This window comes from Gobius niger (assembly GCF_951799975.1).
Source record: "Gobius niger genome assembly, chromosome: 10".
In the NCBI taxonomy this organism is placed as follows: domain Eukaryota; kingdom Metazoa; phylum Chordata; class Actinopteri; order Gobiiformes; family Gobiidae; genus Gobius; species Gobius niger.
The window spans coordinates 24452845-24471249 of NC_136861.1; the positions used below are offsets into that span (position 1 = coordinate 24452845).

At 40.8% G+C, this 18405-nt stretch overlaps 3 protein-coding genes across 4 annotated transcripts; all 3 read left to right on the forward strand.

The window, feature by feature from the left end:
* The first annotated feature begins 221 nt into the window (after positions 1-221).
* On the forward strand, positions 222-8440 carry pik3r6b (phosphoinositide-3-kinase, regulatory subunit 6b). The gene is made up of 18 exons (XM_079564970.1): positions 222-275; positions 759-862; positions 956-1024; positions 1731-1866; positions 1942-2011; positions 2372-2555; positions 3019-3166; positions 4481-4573; positions 4695-5037; positions 5309-5408; positions 5480-5599; positions 5679-5789; positions 7342-7444; positions 7583-7650; positions 7738-7825; positions 7892-7944; positions 8076-8176; positions 8244-8440. Exons 1-18 carry the CDS (start codon positions 260-262, stop codon positions 8386-8388), a joined length of 2052 nt encoding a protein of 683 aa, XP_079421096.1. The 5' UTR covers positions 222-259; the 3' UTR covers positions 8389-8440.
* Positions 8441-9169: 729 nt separating this feature from the next.
* On the forward strand, positions 9170-12760 carry mfsd6l (major facilitator superfamily domain containing 6-like). Its single transcript, XM_079565430.1, has 2 exons — positions 9170-9278; positions 10863-12760. Exon 2 carries the CDS (start codon positions 10912-10914, stop codon positions 12616-12618), a length of 1707 nt encoding a protein of 568 aa, XP_079421556.1. The 5' UTR covers positions 9170-9278; positions 10863-10911; the 3' UTR covers positions 12619-12760.
* A 1039-nt stretch (positions 12761-13799) lies between these two features.
* On the forward strand, positions 13800-16987 carry LOC306969343 (bMERB domain-containing protein 1). 2 transcript variants are annotated; one of them, XM_079564961.1, is made up of 6 exons: positions 13800-13983; positions 14935-15058; positions 15449-15522; positions 15883-15997; positions 16264-16334; positions 16428-16987. In XM_079564961.1, the coding sequence occupies exons 1-6, from the start codon at positions 13908-13910 to the stop codon at positions 16544-16546; spliced, it is 579 nt and encodes a 192-aa protein (XP_079421087.1). In that variant the 5' UTR covers positions 13800-13907; the 3' UTR covers positions 16547-16987. The 2 variants fall into 2 exon arrangements, with proteins under 2 accessions (XP_079421087.1, XP_079421088.1); XM_079564962.1 differs by having other exon boundaries at positions 14938-15058.
* Positions 16988-18405: the final 1418 nt, after the last annotated feature.

The following is an 18405-nucleotide window of genomic DNA, read 5'->3' on the forward strand; positions in this document are numbered from 1 at the left end:
GTGAAAGAATTTGGACAGCTTACATTCCCTCGTACACCACAGTCATTACGCCTCAGTCGTTCTTGGACATGGATTTCTCTGAATACGTTCTCTTTTGACCACTCATTTTTAAGAGTTTAAACCTTTTCATTGGTGACTGTCATGTGCTTGTGACTCTGTCCAAATACATGTTATCTTTACACGGTAATTTATCCAACAAGAACCTGAAGTTTGGACACGTTTGTTACTTGATGAGATCGACTTCAGCTACATTTCTACGATGGGTGATCGCACAGGTGAGTCTTACATATTTGTAACTATTAAACATCATAACAGTAATAAATGTTTTCTTTTGAAGCGGATGCACAGTCGTCAACTGTAAAGGTCAATGTAAAAAATACAGTGAAGGCTCTGTTTAAAGAGAGTTTCCACGGTGCATCTGAGAAAGGTAAGTGATGCATTGTATGAATGAATTTGTTCATTCATACTAATCACATGTGTGCCAAAGAATTGAGCCCAAACATGATAGCGCTCTTTTTAATAACCTTTAGTAAAAAACTAAAACAATCCGTAAGTAGTTCATCAGCGTTGAATTATACATGTTTCATGTTTATTATATCTTCATTGATTGAAAAAGTCCATAGGTTTGAATTTTGTAAGTTGTAGATTCTTACACATTGCACTATAGTCATCTATAGTTGTTTTATAGCTATTTCGGATTTTTATTCATATATTGTTAGAATATATTAAATTTGTGATGATTTATTTTGTCTTTGGAGGAATGCTTCGATGGAATCTTTTCAAGAAAGTCCAGACCCATCCATCCTGCACAGTCATGCTGGTCAAAAAATTGGTCAAACAACTTCAGAAGGGCATAGTCAAGGTAAAATTCATAATGTTATATTCTGTTTAAAATTTTTAGTTTTTTTTTATCAGTTTTGAAGGAACTTAACCACTGTGTTTTGTCATATGTCAGCTGGAGCTGCTTGAGTCTGCTGTGCGCATTATTCCCTTACTCCACACGCTCTACTATGTGGTTTTACAGGTACAGCTCGACACACGCCTCACAACATGTTTATACAACACAAGCTCACCACTAATAATCAGTTTAACATTATTCAGCTTAAGTGAAGTGTGCTGATCATGAAGAGGCATGTCATTTAATCAGGATAGATACAATGCATCAGTTCACCAATATGTCGGGTATCGGTTCTAAAGTATCGGTGTTAAGGGTTTAAGTCTGCAGTGTGGAAGTCATGAGAAAGGGGTGTGTCTAAATTTCATTTCTTATGAGTTGGCTAAAATCACTGGCCCCACACTATCAGCTATGTACAAGTGAAAAACTGCTGTTTGCATAGCATGGAGGTGTTTTTAAAATGTTATTTCAAAGTCCTTTCAAGGTTTTTGTTATGCAAGCAGCAACTTGTAAGGATATATTAAATGTCCTGTATTAAATTGTGTTTTATTATTTTAGAGAAAATGTAAATAAAGAATTTGAATGCAGGAAGAGCGCCTTCTTGTTGGCAAATAGAAAGACCAACAAATGACCATAAATAATTAATTTCGACTCATATATTTGTTTAAAAAATTGCTTTATGGCATTTGCTAATATCATGTATATGCACGCATAGTTACATGATATTAGAAATGTTGTGTCAAGCATCTTACTAAGCTTCAATTGTTTGTCCATGTTGCTCCTCACAAAGATGTTCTGCCGCGGTCCATTTCAAAACTGTTTTTCCTGTGTTCAGTCGCCCGCACTGATTACCCCCAAACTCTACCAGGCCATGTACGCCTGTCTGATGAGGCTGCTCGTATTGCCACTTCCCTATAGTGCAGTAGCCCTGAGCACTCTGAAGCACATTAAGATGGAGATGTTCACTCCAGGTGGGAACTTTTACCTGAGCAACACAAACACCACTGAACGACGGCCAGTGTTGTGACCTTTGCCTTTTCCTTCAGGCTCCTTGTTCCACAGACGGGTCATTGCAGAGCAGAGCCTGAAAAATGACCACTTAAAACTTTATGAGAGGTGAGCAAAAGCACCACTGTCATAAATCATCTTCAGTCGGACAAACAATCGACAAATACACACTACGTTTTTAAAAGACAAGTGAAAGAGCTAATTAAAATCTGTTATGATTGTTTTCTCTTTCTAAGTTTGATTAGACAGAATAGTGTAGGTACTCCTGAATGATAAAGGTTTCTAGTTTCGTTAGAAAATGTGCCTTAGACAATCTAAAATAATATTTTTCAGACTTATGGGCAATGCCTGTATGCCTATTTAAATCTCCTACATGATCTAGGGCCACAGAGCTGAGGACTTCAGTACATCCCACTGAGAGGACCAGCTGAAAAGCTTCAGTAATTTGTGAATGTCTGTTTCCCGCAGAGTGTTTTTGCTGGCTGACCCGGAGCTATTCTCAGGGCCTCTGGAAGCCACAGTCAAGGCAGACCTGGAGGTGTGCAGCTCCCTCAGAGACCCCCTGGTCCTGAAGCGAAACCTGCTGCTGAGGTTACTTCAGTCTGGGCTGGGCTCTTACTGTCACAGCCCCACACTGCAGCAGTCACTGGAGGTAAACCATTCTCTGAATTCAGAAAGTGGCCACATATGGCATATAACATCAATTGTATACTGGGAAATTTTTAATATGAATAAAAATGCCCACGTTTCTCCTCCCAAACACATGCAAACTCAAACTTGGGCATGAGTAAGTGATTAGACAATTGGTCCACAGAACCTTAAGTCGAATCCAGCTTTCATTAGTGCAGACTGTCATTGTGTAAGGTGGACAGTGGACACTTCGCCCACCTTGCTTTTATACTGATGTAGTCTGTGAGTGAGCGATTAGCGGTTGTCGGAAGGGCCATTGGCACAGATTATCAACCACATTTCCGTCTTTAAGAAATGTCTTCTTAATATAGTCTTCTTACCTTATAAACTTATATGTTGCAAGCTTGTAACATAATAATTACCGTAGTGTTTTTTCAGCATAACATATTTGTGTAGAACTTGTCAATGTGTGCCTCTTGTTCCAGTGTTTTGGAGACCAGTGTCTGGAGAGCTTCTTCCAGGAGACAGTTGCTGCTGTGGAGGAGGGTGTAATGATGGGCCCTGAGGGCTGGAGACACTACATCGATGAACTGAAAAGGATTTACGCCAATATCCTGTCAGCCTCAGACGAAAGTGAGCATTACTTCTACTGTCTATAAATTATCTATTATTATTATTTGATGATGTTTCCTACCATTTATTTGCTGGCGATTTCCAGCTTTACTGCTCTTTTGAGGCCTCTAAGATCCAGAAATTGCAAATCAAATAATGGCTTGGTGCAAATTCCCGACAGCTTAAACTAGGGCTGGTGTTTTCCTCTGATGGTGCCATTCCAGTAATCGATCTGTATTTGGGTGACCTGAGCTCGTCAAGCCTTCAAAATCTTGACATCATCTTTGATGTCCTAAGAAATGCCATCAGAGCATCACGAAAAACAGTTAAAGAATTGTTTTTATCAATTGATCAACATTTCTAAACTTAGATCAATTGTGTCCAAAAATGATCTTGAAATTATGATTATCCACATTTAGACCACTGTAACAGTTTACTTTCTTGTCTTAAAGGAATAGGCCACCGTTTTTACATACTGAGATATGTTCTTACCTTAGCTTTGACGAGTTCTTTAGGACCTGTCTGGTCTTCCCCCGTGCCTTCAGTCACGTAAACACAGCGCAGACGGCGTTAGCATTTAGCCTCTCCCTCTCTCCTCTATAGCTCCAAAAAAGGTCAAGATAGAAGCTACCAAGCTCTTCCACGTTTTCCCTATTTAAATATGGTTACGTGAAGTGTTACACTACAAAGTATAATGACACAAAATTAAACAATGTGGATTTTCTAAGCGGATAAAAGGGGGAACTATAATGTAAAGCGTAATAATACCAGGAGTAGTTTGGCATCCGCACAGTAAAGTGAAGATTACTGCGCAGTAAAGTGAAGATTACTGCGCGGATTTCGAACTACTCCTGGTATTATTACGCCTTACAATATAGTTCCCCCTTTTATCCGCTTAGAAAATCCACATTGTTTTCTTTTGTGTAATTATACTATGTAGTGGAACACTTCACGTAACCATATTTAAATAGGGAAAACGTGGAAGAGCTTGGTAGCTTCTATCTTGACCAGTTTTGGAGCTATAGAGGAGAGGGGGAGAGGCTAAATGCCAACGCCGTCTGCGCTGTGTTTACGTGATTGAAGGCACGGGGGAAGACCAGACAGGTCCTAAAAGAACTCGTCAAAGCTAAGGTAAGAACATATCTCAGTATGTAAAAACGGTGGCCTATTCCTTTAAACAAAACTCCTGGGCACTTTTCATTTACATTATTAAATCCTGGTGCAGATCTTTAGAGCCTTGCATGGTCATATTAGAGACTTGTTAAAGGCGCTACATAAATAAACTGTACTAACTTATTCAAATCAGGTATTCATGTATATATTGTGTGTGATCAGTTTATTTAGGGGATGAAGACCACACAGTGTACCCTGTCTCTCTGCCTTATCCTGAAATCGACTTGATCCTGTGGAACAATGAAGATGATCTGTGTAAGTTTCCATGAATCATATCCACAACCTGGATATATTTTTTCTGTACGGTCTGCTGAGCTGCATCAATTTAGATATGATTGTATTCAAGATGTACTATCTTTCATAATTTTTTTTGCAGGGAGTATTCTGACCAACTTCACCCTGACCTCAAGTCCCAGCTTTGATTTAGATGAGACAAGCCGGCGTGAGTCAAGGCGGTCTAAAGACAGTGGCATCGATCTGAAGGAGAGTGACTGTGACCCTCCTCAGTCCCCCATGCACAGCAGCGGTGCCTTGAGGAGGAGGAGAGCTTACAAAAACACCAAATCCAGCAACCAGCTCAGTCTGGTCAATGATAAGATGAGGAGCTCCACCAGCAACTTCTCCTCTCTTGGGGCGCAGCGCAGCCACACGGCCCGCATCGTTGTCATGGGAGATGATCGAATACTGGGCAAGCTGGCCTGTGCATACCGTAGCATCCAGTAAGTCAGCTTTTCCGGAGTTCTGAAATACCCTATGTGATCATTTCACTAAACAGAAAGGGCTAGGATGTGTCTAAAAATCTGCCAAAATTTGTAACAAATCTTCTGCCACAGTAGTGTCTAGGGAACAAGAGCAATTCTGGATTTTCTAATTTGACAAAATATATTTATTTATTTTTATTGTTTTACTGAACAGTTAACTAATTTCCTCTCTGAGCACTGACCCTAAAATGTAGATTTGCTGATGCAGTAGTGCTGTACTTTCCAACAGGGAAAAGGAGTCAAAGCACAGAATGTTGACTAAGAAAATGAATCTGCAGTTTTACTACATTCCAGTCACAGATGCGGAGCCTTCTCTATCTCATCAGCCCGTGAGTTTCCTCCAGAAAATGATAAACTGTTGAAATAGTCAAATATTTCCTGACACGGCCACTCTTTGCAGAACACCCCAGTTAAAGACGATGCCAGGATGTCTCTCGCTTCTTTCTTGGGAAAAGTAGATTCCGGGTATGATGAGAATATCAACAGCCTGAAAACGATCATCCCTAAACTGGCTAGAATGGTAATAATAGACAGACAGTGGTAGTTTTTTTTTTCAAACTAGGCTTGAATTTTTTTTTATTGATGTGGATCTGTGTCAGGAAGTGAATCACAACAGGCCATCGGAGCAGAACCTCTTCTTCCTGGACACTCTCTGTTACTATCTGCGCTGTGGAATGCAGAAAGTAAACCTGCCGATGTACAAAGTCGTGGTGAGAATATTCTCAAAATATTTCATATTCTTAATCCACAGAGTTTGAATAGGGAAGACAAAATACTGGTAATACTGGCACTTGGTACCTCACCAAACAGACTTTCATTTGCCATGTGTACATCTGTACCTCAGAGGACAGTATTCAACCCCTTCACCTTTTCCACACTTTTATGTTACAGCCTTATTTCAAAATTGATGATTTTTTATTTTTTTCCGCATCAATCTACACACAAAACCCCATTATGACAAAAAGGGTTTTCAGATTTTTCTCTTTTTACCAAATGTATTCAAATATCACATAAGTGCTTACACCCTTTATTCAGTACTTTGTCTTTGGAAGCGATTACAGCCTCAAGTCTTCTTGGGTGTGATGATTCAAGCTTGGCACACCTTCATTTGGGGTATTTTTCCAATTCTTCTCTGCAGATCCTCTCAAGTCACGTTAAACGGCTATTTTCAGGTCTTTCCAGAAATGTTCAATCAGGTTCAAGTCTGAGCTTTGTCTGGGCCACTCAAGGACTTTCACAGTCTTGTCCCAAAGCCACTCCTTTGTTAGCTTGACTGTGTGCTTCGGGTCGTCCTATTGGAAGATGAACAGTCGCCCCAGACTGAGACGCTGACGCCCTGGAGCAGGTTTTCATCCGGATGTCTCGTCTCCCAGTTCCTGTCAAAACCATCCGCACAGCATAATACTGCCATGCTTCACCATAGGGATGGTATTCGCCAGGTGATGAGCGGTGCCTGGTTTCCTGACGCTTGGCGTTCAGGCCAAATAGTTTGCATCTTGTTTTAGAGGATCTTGTTTCTGATGGTCTGAGAGTCAGTTATTTGCCTTTTGGCAAACTTCAAGCTGACTGTCATGACCCTTTAACTGAGGAGAGGCTTTAGTCTGGCCACTCTACTATAAATTACTATAAACATGATATGTGAAGGGCTGCAGAGATCCTGTCTCGGAGGTCTACAGACATTTCCTTTGCCTAAGTTTGTGCTCTGACGTGCACGGTCTGCTGTCGGCCCTTATATAGATGGGTATGTACCTTTTCAAAAGTCTAATCAATGTAATGTACCATAGGTGGACTCCAGTTAAGCTGTAGGACGATCAGTGGAAACAGAGAGGGTGAATACTTATGTACATGTGATATTTCAGAGTTTTTTTTGTTTTGTTTGTTTATAAATTTGGGGAAAAATCCAAATTAATCCATTTTGGAGTAAGGCTGTGACATTAAAAATGTGGAAAAGGTTGAATACTTACAGTTTTTGCCAACCTTATAATTGTGACCCCCCTCGAGCAAATCCTCTCCCCGCCCTTCATCACACTTCATGCTGAACTTGTCTAATAAAGCTTAAGGGACTAAAAATAAAGATAGTTTCACTTCAGAGGCATCAGCCAATGGGGAGCAGAATCAGCTAACAAAAAGCAGAGAAAGTATAAGGCATAAAAGAAAATGCAATACTTGATTAAACCCAGGATCAAGATGTGATAGTCTGCTGTGGCTTGTACAGTGTACGGCTCCTTGTTTGTTGCTGATGTTGTGTTCTGGTTAGTACAGATGACCCGATGCAGTACCGAGGCAAGCTCAATGATTGAGGAGGTGTTTGTGTCCAGCCTGGTGGCCGACGTGGCAGCGTTCAAACACCTCACCCTGAGCACCAGTGGGTCTTTTTCTCTCTTTTAAGTTGGGGACACGTCGTTCTAAGATTCAGTGTGATGATTTCTAATGATAAAATGAGCAATTCCCTTTTGAAAGAGATACTGTAGCCCTAACAAAATGATGTCTTCACGTCTTACAGGTGCTGCCAGTCGCAGAAAAAGGACAGTGGACTGTTATGGAGGCCTTATGTCAGTCAGTTACAGACAGGTATTAATTAGTTCATCCCCTTTTCTTTGTACAGTATCTAATGAAACAATCTACTCATACAGTTCCCTTGTTTTCTCGTCCTCTAAGACTTTTTTGAGCAAACGAGAGGTGTTCAAAGGCGTGTGTCCGATGGCGTGCAGTGCTGTCATCACCTCTGAGCCTTCTGTGGCGCATGGTCTGTCTTATTAAAAGCACTGTCGGCACTTTAGTTTCGACGGTTCTAATCGATGATGTTCTGCAGGTGAGGATTGCCTCGGGGTCAGATTCAACTCTGTCAACCCAGAGGAGAACACAGTAAGTATGAGCGCTGAAGTAGATATTGGACAATTTAATAATTGTCTCAAACTGTCACCTGGTTGAGGCCAGTGAGAGCATAACTTTTTGTATGTGTCTGTAGTTATTCCATTTTTCTGTTGTACAAATAGAAGATCTTCACCAAAACCATCAGCATCAAAGCTATGGAAAACCGAACGCTGGATGTCTGTTTGGATAAGGACTCGCGCAGAACATACAGCGACATTCAAAGGTACTGATCGTCTTCTACTATTTATTATGTCATTTTGATGCTTTTTAACCGCATGCTTGTTTAACAGGATTGAAGTATTTCCTTGTGAGGACCCGGGCTGCATTATCCAGAGCAGGTTCAGTTTAAGCATGAACAAAGAGTTGCCTCTGAGCAAATACGTCGATAAAGTTCTATCTCTGCCAATCAACACCTTCTGTGGTATAGCCAGCTGAGGAATAAGAACTGTAACTATGTGGAAATGCATTCACGATTTTATTAGGCAGTGTTAACCTTACATACTAACATTCGCTTGTTGTGCCCACTGAGACATGGTAAAGCAGATGTATAAATGTACTATACTTAAAGGTGCATTATGCAACTTTTTATGTGAGAAAAAAGTTGATATTTGTTCGTATTTGACTTTGTAGTGACCCAGCGGCTGTAGAGTGGTCAGCATGGAGCCTTTACTTTGGAGCACACTGGCCTTTGTAATGTTCAAGGATCAATTGTTTTCTAGTTGTTCTGGTGAGAGGCTGAGTGAAACAGTGAAAACCTTCCAAACAACAGATCCTGGAGCATCCTTGTGATGGGAAGTAAGGTTACATCCTGATCACTCTTACAGCCACTGGGTTTCTACAAAGTCAAATATGCACAAACATCAAAGTTTTTTTCCACATAAAAGTTGCATAATGCACCTTTAACATAAAACAGTGTTAACCAGTATATAAGATGATATAATTTATGTTTGAATATAAATTGTTATTTTTGATACTAGTAAATGTCACTCCGTGTCACTGATGTCATTTGTGGCAATCGCCCTTATTTGGGCTTATAGAAAGTATTTTTTGAAACGATCAAAATATGAAACGTTTCTGGTTACACGTGTCCTAAATAAAACCTTTTTGACCCTCTGTATTTCTGTGTGGTACATTGATGCGGTCGCCCTGCCTCCCCAACATACGAGGGCGCTCCAGGTGCACAGTCCCTGCTCTATGAAAGTACAGTACACAAACGCAGCAGACTCAGGTGTACACGCGGAAAAAGTTACAAATCGCGTTTGATGTCATGTAGAGAGACCGGATGGACGAAGAGCAAACCAGATTTACACTTTAACCGATAAAAGGTAAGCGCTGCTGTGATCGGAGGGTTTGTGAGTGCTGTAACATGACGTGGACTTGGAAATAGATAAACGCGGCCAGGTGTGAGGCAGGTGTTCCTGCTGTCCGGTTCACTGTGGGTCAACAACTGCAGATTAAGTCACGTTCAGTTTTTTTAGTTTTAGAAATAAAATGATTGTTCGTTTTGGGGCTAACCTACAACCCATCAACTACTTCCTCATATTTTAGCATGAGGCACACTGCTTCAAGATTTGTAAACCAGGGTGAACACGTGTTATATTATTTCATTGGGAGATTTTGTTCTAAAAGTTGTCTAAAGAGAGAAGAAAGCTTTTATGTTTTCAAAACCTGATTTAAAAGTAGAGCTAAAAAAAACAGCTAAAGGCTTGTTTAAAATAATATTAAAGCCTGGTACAGTTTGTAGATTGGGTGGGTTGGATCACACAAGACATTTCTAGCTTTACTGCCAAGCCTTTGCCAGGATGCTCACTCTCCAGTACAATGAGTATACACCTCTAAATCAGGAGGCTTTTATAGTAATAGAAACAAATTAATACCAATTTGAATTACTGCATGATGTAACCCGAGTCAGTAAGAGGAGGGTTGGGTCACTATTCTGAAGGTTGACAGACTAACATTGGGATGATATCTTATAGAATTTTCATTGTTCATTTTGTAAAAGTTAGAATATTCACATAGAAAACATTTTCAAACAATAGACTATTCAGTGCTGATCTTGATCACCACTAACATCCACTGGAAACATATGGTGCAGACCTGTCAGTCCCTCCTACAGATAAAAACGGTGCCTCTCTCTCAGTCTCTGGATTAATTAAAGTTTTTTTTTGTCTTCCTTGTCTGAAAATGAAATGGTAAATGGTAATTGGACTCAACTTATATGGCGCTTTTCTACCTTTATCAGACCCAAAGCGAGAGCAGTAAGGAACCAGTCACCCATTCTCTCTCTCTCATTCATACACCAGTGCACGCAGACACTGGAGGCAAGTAGGGTGAGGTGTCTTGCCCAAGGACACAACGACAGTGTGCTTTTGCGGGAGCTGGGATTCAAACCCGTGGCCTTCCAATCAGAATCAGAAGACTCTGTCTTCTTTCTCAGAAAAGTAGAAAATGTTTGTTATTCAGTTGGGTACTGATGTTTACCAGGTGTCATGGATGAAAAGCACATTAATGTCATCTGTGTGACCCAACCCTCCCCACAAAATCTGACCCAGCGCCTCCCAGTCAGTCATCTTTGATGTTTTTACCTCAAGCCAAAAGACAAATGGCATTCATTCAATGATTAATACACCTAGTTCTTCAGTGTGAAAGCTGACTCACACTTGACAAAGAAAAGTTTACAGAAGTCGGAATGTTTTAGTTTGCTCTTGTTTACTCACCTTTCAGGCAGCTGCCATCTTATATCCATAAACTGTAACATCACACTCTGCAACCATGAGCCTGGTCTCTCTTATTAGCTCTAAAACATTGTGAGACCCAACCCTCCCCACTCTCCCCCATACAATGTTTGTCCTCTGCAGTGCTTTATTCAGCGTGCCTAACTGTACTTTTTAATGTGCCTTCATTCTCAGTGACCGCTGCTGTGTCTCTCGTCTCTCCGGTGCTGCCAGATGAACCAGCATGCGCAGGAACAGACAGATCAACGTGTCACGAGCTTTGGCTCTGGCCGGTGCCTTTAACTTTCTCATCTCCGCTGCCAAAGCATGTCTCCTCCCCTTCCTCACACTTTATTTTCGCCATCTTGGCCTTAGTCCCACAGAAACTGGTCTTGTGATGGGCACCAAGCACCTTATAGCGCTAGTGTGGAGCCCCATCGCTGGCCTGTTATCCAAACATTATGACAAGAGGAGAGTTCTGATTAACAGCTGTCTGGTGGCTTCCGCCGTCATCTCTCTGGTAATTCCCTTCATCCCTCCTGCAGATGTGCACAAATTAGACTGTAATGATCCTATTTCAGTCATCAGTCCCACGCAAAGCTCAAGGGACACAAGGAAAACAGAAGCCCATTTGATGACTTATTCAAATCTTAAAATTACAAATCCAACCTCTGCCTCTGTTGAGATGCCAAATGGATCTCAGGTGTATCATCTGTCTTCGTCTTCCAGTGGTAATCAAAACCTCTCTACCGTCACTGCAATACAAGCCATAAAGGAAAAGAGGTCTATTGTTGGACTCCAAAACAATTTGAATGAGAAATCAAAGTTAAGTGACAGCACCGAGAGCCATTTTGACTTTATTTCAAGCCTAAAGGCAATGGACATTCAGCATCAGCTGTTTTTCCTCATTCTCATAATTATTTCGGTATTGACTGCTACAGTAGCTCCGCTAGAGTGGACCGCGGACGACGGCCTGTACGAATACCTGGATTTTGCAGATGCTTCCGATCGTTACAGCAATTCAAAGACATGGAGTCTAATCGGAGCTGCATTTGGCGTGGGGGGAGCCGGCATTGTTGTAAGTCAGTTAAACTGTCTCATAGCTGTGGAGACTCCAAGAAGTGTCATCCATTTTGTTTGTTTTGCCGTCATAGCACTTGTGACAGTCCCTGTGGCAAGTTTTCTGCCATTCTACCTGAACAGGAAGCGGACAAGGCCTAATGGTTTGGTAAAGGGACTGCAGTTGGTGCGTGGATCCATCCGTGCTTTGCTATGTGCCATTACAATTTTACTGGTTGGAATGGTCATTTCAGCTGTGGAAAACTTTCTACTTTGGGAAATGCAGGATAAAGGAAGTAACGAGCTTCACATGGGGTTATCACTGGCATTTGGACTGATATCCCAAGCAGCATTCCCTTTTTTTGTTGGAAAAATATCCAAATTTCTAAGTCCCGGAAGGCTACTGACCCTTTCAGCAGCCGCCGTAGCAGTCCAAAGCTTCTACTTTTCGTTTCTGTGGGGACCTTGGGCTGTCCTCCCTGCCCAAATTCTGAACACTCTAAGCTTTGGGGGTCTTTGGTGGGCCGTCCAAGTTCAATGTGGTGACATAGCCATCCCGGAAACAGAAAGGAGCGTTACTAGAGTTTATAACGCCTTGTGTCTGGACCTGGGACGCGCACTGGGAAGCGTTATTGGAGGCCTAGCAGTACAAAAGTTTGGAATTGCATGGATGTTCAGAGGAGCGGCAGCTGTGCTAATAATGTGGTGCATTATCTTGCCTCTACTGCAAATGAAAGCTCCTAGACAGAGAAGGATAAACTATTCACGCTTGCTAGCAGCTGATGCTAGTGAGGCCAGTGAGTCAGAGTCTGAACAGGAGAGAGACTGGTTGGATAAAGCTATGCAGGACGAAAAGTGCAATAATAACAACGGAAGGAGGATGCACCATTGAGGCGTCACTACGGAAACCTGACCTATTGAATGTAATTTCCCATGGGTTTCAACTGCATGACTTTTTCCTGTTATGGATCATATTTGTCCATATTATCAATGCTAAGGGTTCATAATAGCCCAATACCAAGAATAGATATTTAAATTAGATACATGTCATTTGTTATTTTCATTGAAGCAAATGTCTCTTTGCCCAGCAAATGAGGGATTTCATCATATTGCTTGCAGGAGGGACACCATGAAAATAATTGAAAATCAAAGTGTAACTTTCCATTAACACCTGCTCAGCATGACTCAGTGTGAGCATGTGCGACTGTGCGTGTGTGTGTTTTGACTTTAGCACCAATTACTGTTTCATTCCCTCCTTATCAGCATTGATAAGTGCTCAAATGGACAGGCAGGTTGGAGTGGGCCTTCTTTTTCACAAATGTAAATAAAGTAACTGGATAGGACCGGTTAACCTAACTGTGGAGTCTGCAAACAGAATAATGTGGAACCACACCCTTCATCTTCTGTCTCTTATGCTTAAACTCGTGTTTTTAAACGAATTGGATGTGTCTACTTTGAATGTACGAGGAATGACAGTTGGTTATTGTACTGTATTGTATTGTATTGTATCTTATATGCAATTGACCAGTGTTGTGTTAAGACTGTTGTATTTAAGCAAATTAAATGTTTGAAATACTGCCACCAACTTAAAAAAAAAAGCATTGTGTACCCTGTCTTTCAAAATTCTTCAAAACAAAAAAGTTATATTTTTCTTAGTTTTTTTCTGTCTGAGCTGTGAAATGTTGAATCTTAATGGCACTCATGTCTGTCACCTTGGTCGTTCAAATTAAAGACCTAGGCTTAAATTCTACACAGATTGAGCTCATTATAATAATTGTTATATTCCTCAGTTTGTTTTTGGATACTTCCACTTCACAGCCCGATACTACCACTACTTGCCATGTTTAACCTATGCAGAAGAAGATACTAGAAGTGCCCTTTTTTGATCATAGCAGTGTTACATACATAATGAAAAAGCAGCCCTCATTTTAATATATTTACAGAAGTTGAGTAAAAAACTAGTTGCGGTTCTTAATTACTCCGGTAGATGGCGTATGTGAGTCTGGGCAGATGTGCGCTTTGAGGTTCATTTCTGTGCGGAGCGTCTCAGCGACATGCAGCAGCAGCAGCAGCAGCAGCAGCAGCACGGACAAGTCGGAGCATAGATACTTAGATACTTGAATTAAAAAAAATACGTTCATTGTCACAATTATAAAGGGACTAGTTAGAAGTCCTGAGAATATGGAGGACGGGGGCAGCTCTCAACACCATGGCTCTACAGAGAAGAGGCAGGTGCAGGCACGCGATGACAAACCAGGTGAGTATATCCGTTATTTCCCGCCCTTTGAAGCACTAGGGTACAATTGACGATGCAAATATATTACATTTTACAATATTTAAATCATTGCCCATTTCTTGTAAACAAACAATAACACTTCATTGAACTCTTGAAAATGTTAAAATCACTTTGCTTGTTAAAACTGACATTTTTAGTTCTGGCCCAAACTCGTTTTTAGCTCTCACAATCCCTCCTGCACATCCGAATTGTTCACGCAAAGAACATATGCACGTTTCACGCCTGTGTACAGCTTTGAGCGGTGGCAAAGTAAATTCATGCAACATGTTGCACTCATTTAGAATCTACTTCTATCTTGAATATTTAGGTGAAGACAATGCAACAGAGGTTTGTTTTTGCAGTGTTTACAGCAGGCTCTGTGGTGGCATACATTGAGTCTGCCCCTGCAGATGTGCTTTGAGGTGGAGAGTGTCAGTGCTCTCAGGAGGCCCGTGTTGTTTGATGGGTGTGTGATCATTGTATGGTTATAATGTGTGGCAGTAATTAAAGCCAGTGGCCTGTGCTGCATGACTCATCTCTGCTGCCAACAGACAGGAGAGAGAGGAGGTACCTGCACTATAAGCACAGACTGGAGGTATTTTACTGCAGAAATATGGAAAAAAAATAATTCCAAAATATGTTAGGCTACTATTTTCAGCAAAAGTGGTTTCTAGTTGCATAATTTCCCTGCAATGTGAAGTTTGAAGTATTTATTTATGAACTGGCTGGATTGCATCAGGCTGACTAAGATAAGATAAGATAATCCTTTATTGATCTCACAAAGGAGAAATTCACTTGTTACAGTCGGCGTTCAAGAAGATCACTCAGAGTTAATAAAGTGCAGCTGATACAGAGATTATTGCACATGTTACTTTACAGTCTTATTGTACAGTCTGACAGCAGTGGGGATGAACTATATCTCTTTTATTTCAGCAGCAGGAGATGTGGTGTCAATGGCCGACTCCTCCGTCACCATCGAGGACATTGACGTCGAGTTGTTTAAAATTGAAAGGATACGGGACGTCTTGGTGCGCAGAGAGTCAGAGCTCAGATACATGTAAGGATCCAAAACAATCAACACTGGTTATCTTTTCAAACGCTGTATTACATAATTGTGATGTTAATTGTGTTACAAGTGTGTGAAACTTCTTCTAAAACATCAGTGTGGTGTGCTTTGTAATTGGTAACGCTTTATAGAAATAGAAAGGGTACATGAATTACGGCATAATTCATGATGAATTAATGCATCAAATAACATGAGTGGCTTCAAGAGATGATACTCATGAATTGACACGTGCTTTATTTCATAAGAGTTTACTCATGAACCCTTTTGAACTCATGTTATTTGATGATACATTCATGCATGAATTGTTCATTAATTATATAGAGTACATTAATGAATGTTCCCTTCTTCAAAAGTGATACCACAGTCTTTTTGTTTTCTGAGGATGGATGACATTCAGCTCTGCAAAGAAATAACCAGGCTCAAGAAAGAGCTGCAGATGATTGTCTCAATTCCAGGTGAGTGCTTTTAATACTCTTAGTTTTTTTTTAATGTTTGTGATGTTACTATTTTAAGATTTTTATTGTGTGGCTTCTGTCTAGACCTGGTTATATGAATCGTCCGGTATTTTTCTGGTGAAATGTGCTCTCTCAGATTCCGCCTTTCATTAAGTAGCGATGACTGCTCTGATAAAGATCAAGGTTGCTGTGGTAACTGTAAAGATCAAGAACTCTGCCATTTCCTTTCAGCAATAGTTACAGAACTAAAGATCATTTCGCTTTTTTATGATTCTGTTTTTTAATTTCACTATCTGTTTATTGCCAGCCAAAATGATACATTTGCAACAACTTTGACAAAATACTCTGGTTGTTTGACAGAGACTGAAAAGTCCAAAGAGCACAGACTGAGAGAAGAGGAACTTATGCAGCAGATCCATAAACTGGTGGAGACACGAGACTTCCTGGTGGAGGATGCGGAGTTCGAGAGACTCAGGTACAGCTAAATTTAACACAGTGTCACAAATGCAACGCTGCTGCACAAAAACAAACAATAAAACTTATGATTTATGTAAGTTACTAGGTGTTTGAAAAAGTGATGAATGTGGCAATGAATGGTTGTTTCTGTCAGCTGGTACACAAGTAAATCCTCAGATTAAGCTAAAGAAGATGAAGAAACTGTTTATGAATAGTCAGATCAAGCAATATCAAGCCGTATGAAATTTAGCGCATATTCACCTCACGCCATTTTCTTTCCAACAGAGAAAGAGAAGAAGATAGAGAAATGGCCACCTTTTTACAGTCAAAACTTACAAAGACATTAGCGGAAAAAAGTAAGCTGTGGACTACAGTTGTTAATCATTATCCTTTAGTAATAATTACATGTTTAAGTAATTGTATTATTCATATTATTTTGTGTTCCTCAGGTGCTCTGCAGAATCGGCAGGTGGCACCGCATTCTCATACAAAACCTCGCCCTTTTCTCACCCAAACTGGACTAACGCTGCTCAAAGACTGTTGTGGACTCAGCTGCTCTGTTATGTAATACCACTACCATTTATTGCAGCCCAGGTTCATTCTGAACAGAGATGTGATTATGGGAGTCATTCTGTCTGTGTGTCTTATGAAAAGTACAAGTGGAGCTGTCCTTGGTGCTTCATATGTAAACAGTGCTGCCTCTTTTCAAACTCCCATCTATTTTCCACTTGCCCGGGGCAGGTTACGATGGCGGCAGTCTTGGCAAAGATGGCCGAGTAGACTCCTCTTTCCATGCACACTTGCTCCATTTTGCTTGGGCGCGTCCTGAGGTGTTCTCAAGCCAACCCAGAGACATATTACCTCCAGTGTGTCATTTGACATGCCCAAAACACCGCCCCATTGAGGCATCCAAAAGGCTTCTAAGTGAAGGAGCAGCAGCTCTACTGCATGCTCCTCCTAGAAAAGCAAGGTGGCCAAAGTTATCGGTGTGAGTTATACAGGTTTTACCTTTTACCTTATGTGCAATGTATGAATTGTATTTGCTGTTCCCTTACATTATCAAATGCACAGCTGTGATTCTAATAACTGGGACCAGTGCTTTATCTGTATTTATGTAAACACTCTTAGACTGGTGTGATGGATTGGTGGAACAGGCCAAAACTGGAGTACATCTTAAATCCTTTACCTGCAAAAATTGGGAGATGGGGGAATGTGTTCCTGATGTGATATTTTGTGGTGGCAACAATTACAGGCACTGTTCCCTCCATGTCCTTTGCCCCTGGGGATTATCACGACATTACATTTCAGGGCAACACGCACACTGACCACAAGCAGTTGTTCTCTGGTCGTGACTGTCTAATAAAAGATTCATGCCATCACAAATGTCTAACATCTCTATAGCAACAGAGGGTCTGCAATATTGCGGACATATGGTAATTTCAAGCATGAAAAAGAGTGTGCATATATCAACAAAGCTCGTATTATTACAATATTATTTATCTGAAATGTACGCGTATATCGTTGAATCCTTCTAATGTTTACACATATTCCACCAGCACCGATGTACTTTTCTCAGACTGAGGAAGCTAATCAGCAGTGTGCACACTGTGAATGTAGCCAAGTCTCTGCCAACCCACACTAATTGGACACTAGTGAAAACATGGCCAGCTCCCTGGCTGACATTAAACATTGTGGAGAATGTACTATGACGCTTGTCCAATTAATGTCTTTCCTAACTTGGACTGTACTTCTTTTTGAAGACTTTAGTAATTTAGTAGTGTCAAGACTTTAGTAGAGTCAAGCATAAGACAGGTGCTGCTATTCCGGCCGACAAGAAAGCTTAAGATGGTTATAATTGGTTACTATGTTGTGTATTTGCCCCAGGGATTTTCTGTGCATGAAAGGTGTTAAAGAGAATTAACCACAGAGATAAAATGCTGACATAAGTGAAGATGGAGAATGAGCTTAGGAAACGTAAAGGGACAAAATGACCCTGTTCCCTAATTGTGAAATAGTACCTCATAAAAGGTAAGTAAGTTAACATTATAATGCAAGTGTTGGTGTGTAATCATATTTTGTCCATGATTTAAAAAGCACCACACCAGAGCACTGTACCAGGAACAGATAAAAAATACCCTTTTGGTATTACAGTTACAAAGTAAGCGTTTGTCATTGCTCTCTTGGTTGATGCCCTGGGAATGTAAAGTTGGTTCATTTGTGCTTCCCATACTAAAGAGTTCTGTTTCAGACAAAGGGCTGACACCCTTCACATGGGCCTCCTATTGAGCCAGTCTGCTGCTTTCTTTATCTCCATTGCTGTCCAGTAGGACTTCATGAATCTTGGCATGTGCTATTAGATGAAGCCAGAAATGTTTGTGAGAACACTTTGAAGGCAATGATGAAAGCCTCTCGTATACATGCTGTACG

Coding starts and splice junctions, on each gene's coding strand:
- pik3r6b (XM_079564970.1), top strand. Junction 3,167..4,480: donor CCTGTCAGCCTCAGACGAAA/GTGAGCATTACT, acceptor GTGTGTGATCAG/TTTATTTAGGGGATGAAGAC. Junction 5,038..5,308: donor TGTGCATACCGTAGCATCCA/GTAAGTCAGCTT, acceptor ACTTTCCAACAG/GGAAAAGGAGTCAAAGCACA.
- LOC306969343 (XM_079564961.1), top strand. CDS start 13,908: ATGGAGGACGGGGGCAGCTCTCAACACCATGGCTCTACAGAGAAGAGG. Junction 13,984..14,934: donor GGCACGCGATGACAAACCAG/GTGAGTATATCC, acceptor CTTTTATTTCAG/CAGCAGGAGATGTGGTGTCA. Junction 15,998..16,263: donor GCGGAGTTCGAGAGACTCAG/GTACAGCTAAAT, acceptor TCTTTCCAACAG/AGAAAGAGAAGAAGATAGAG.
- mfsd6l (XM_079565430.1), top strand. CDS start 10,912: ATGCGCAGGAACAGACAGATCAACGTGTCACGAGCTTTGGCTCTGGCC.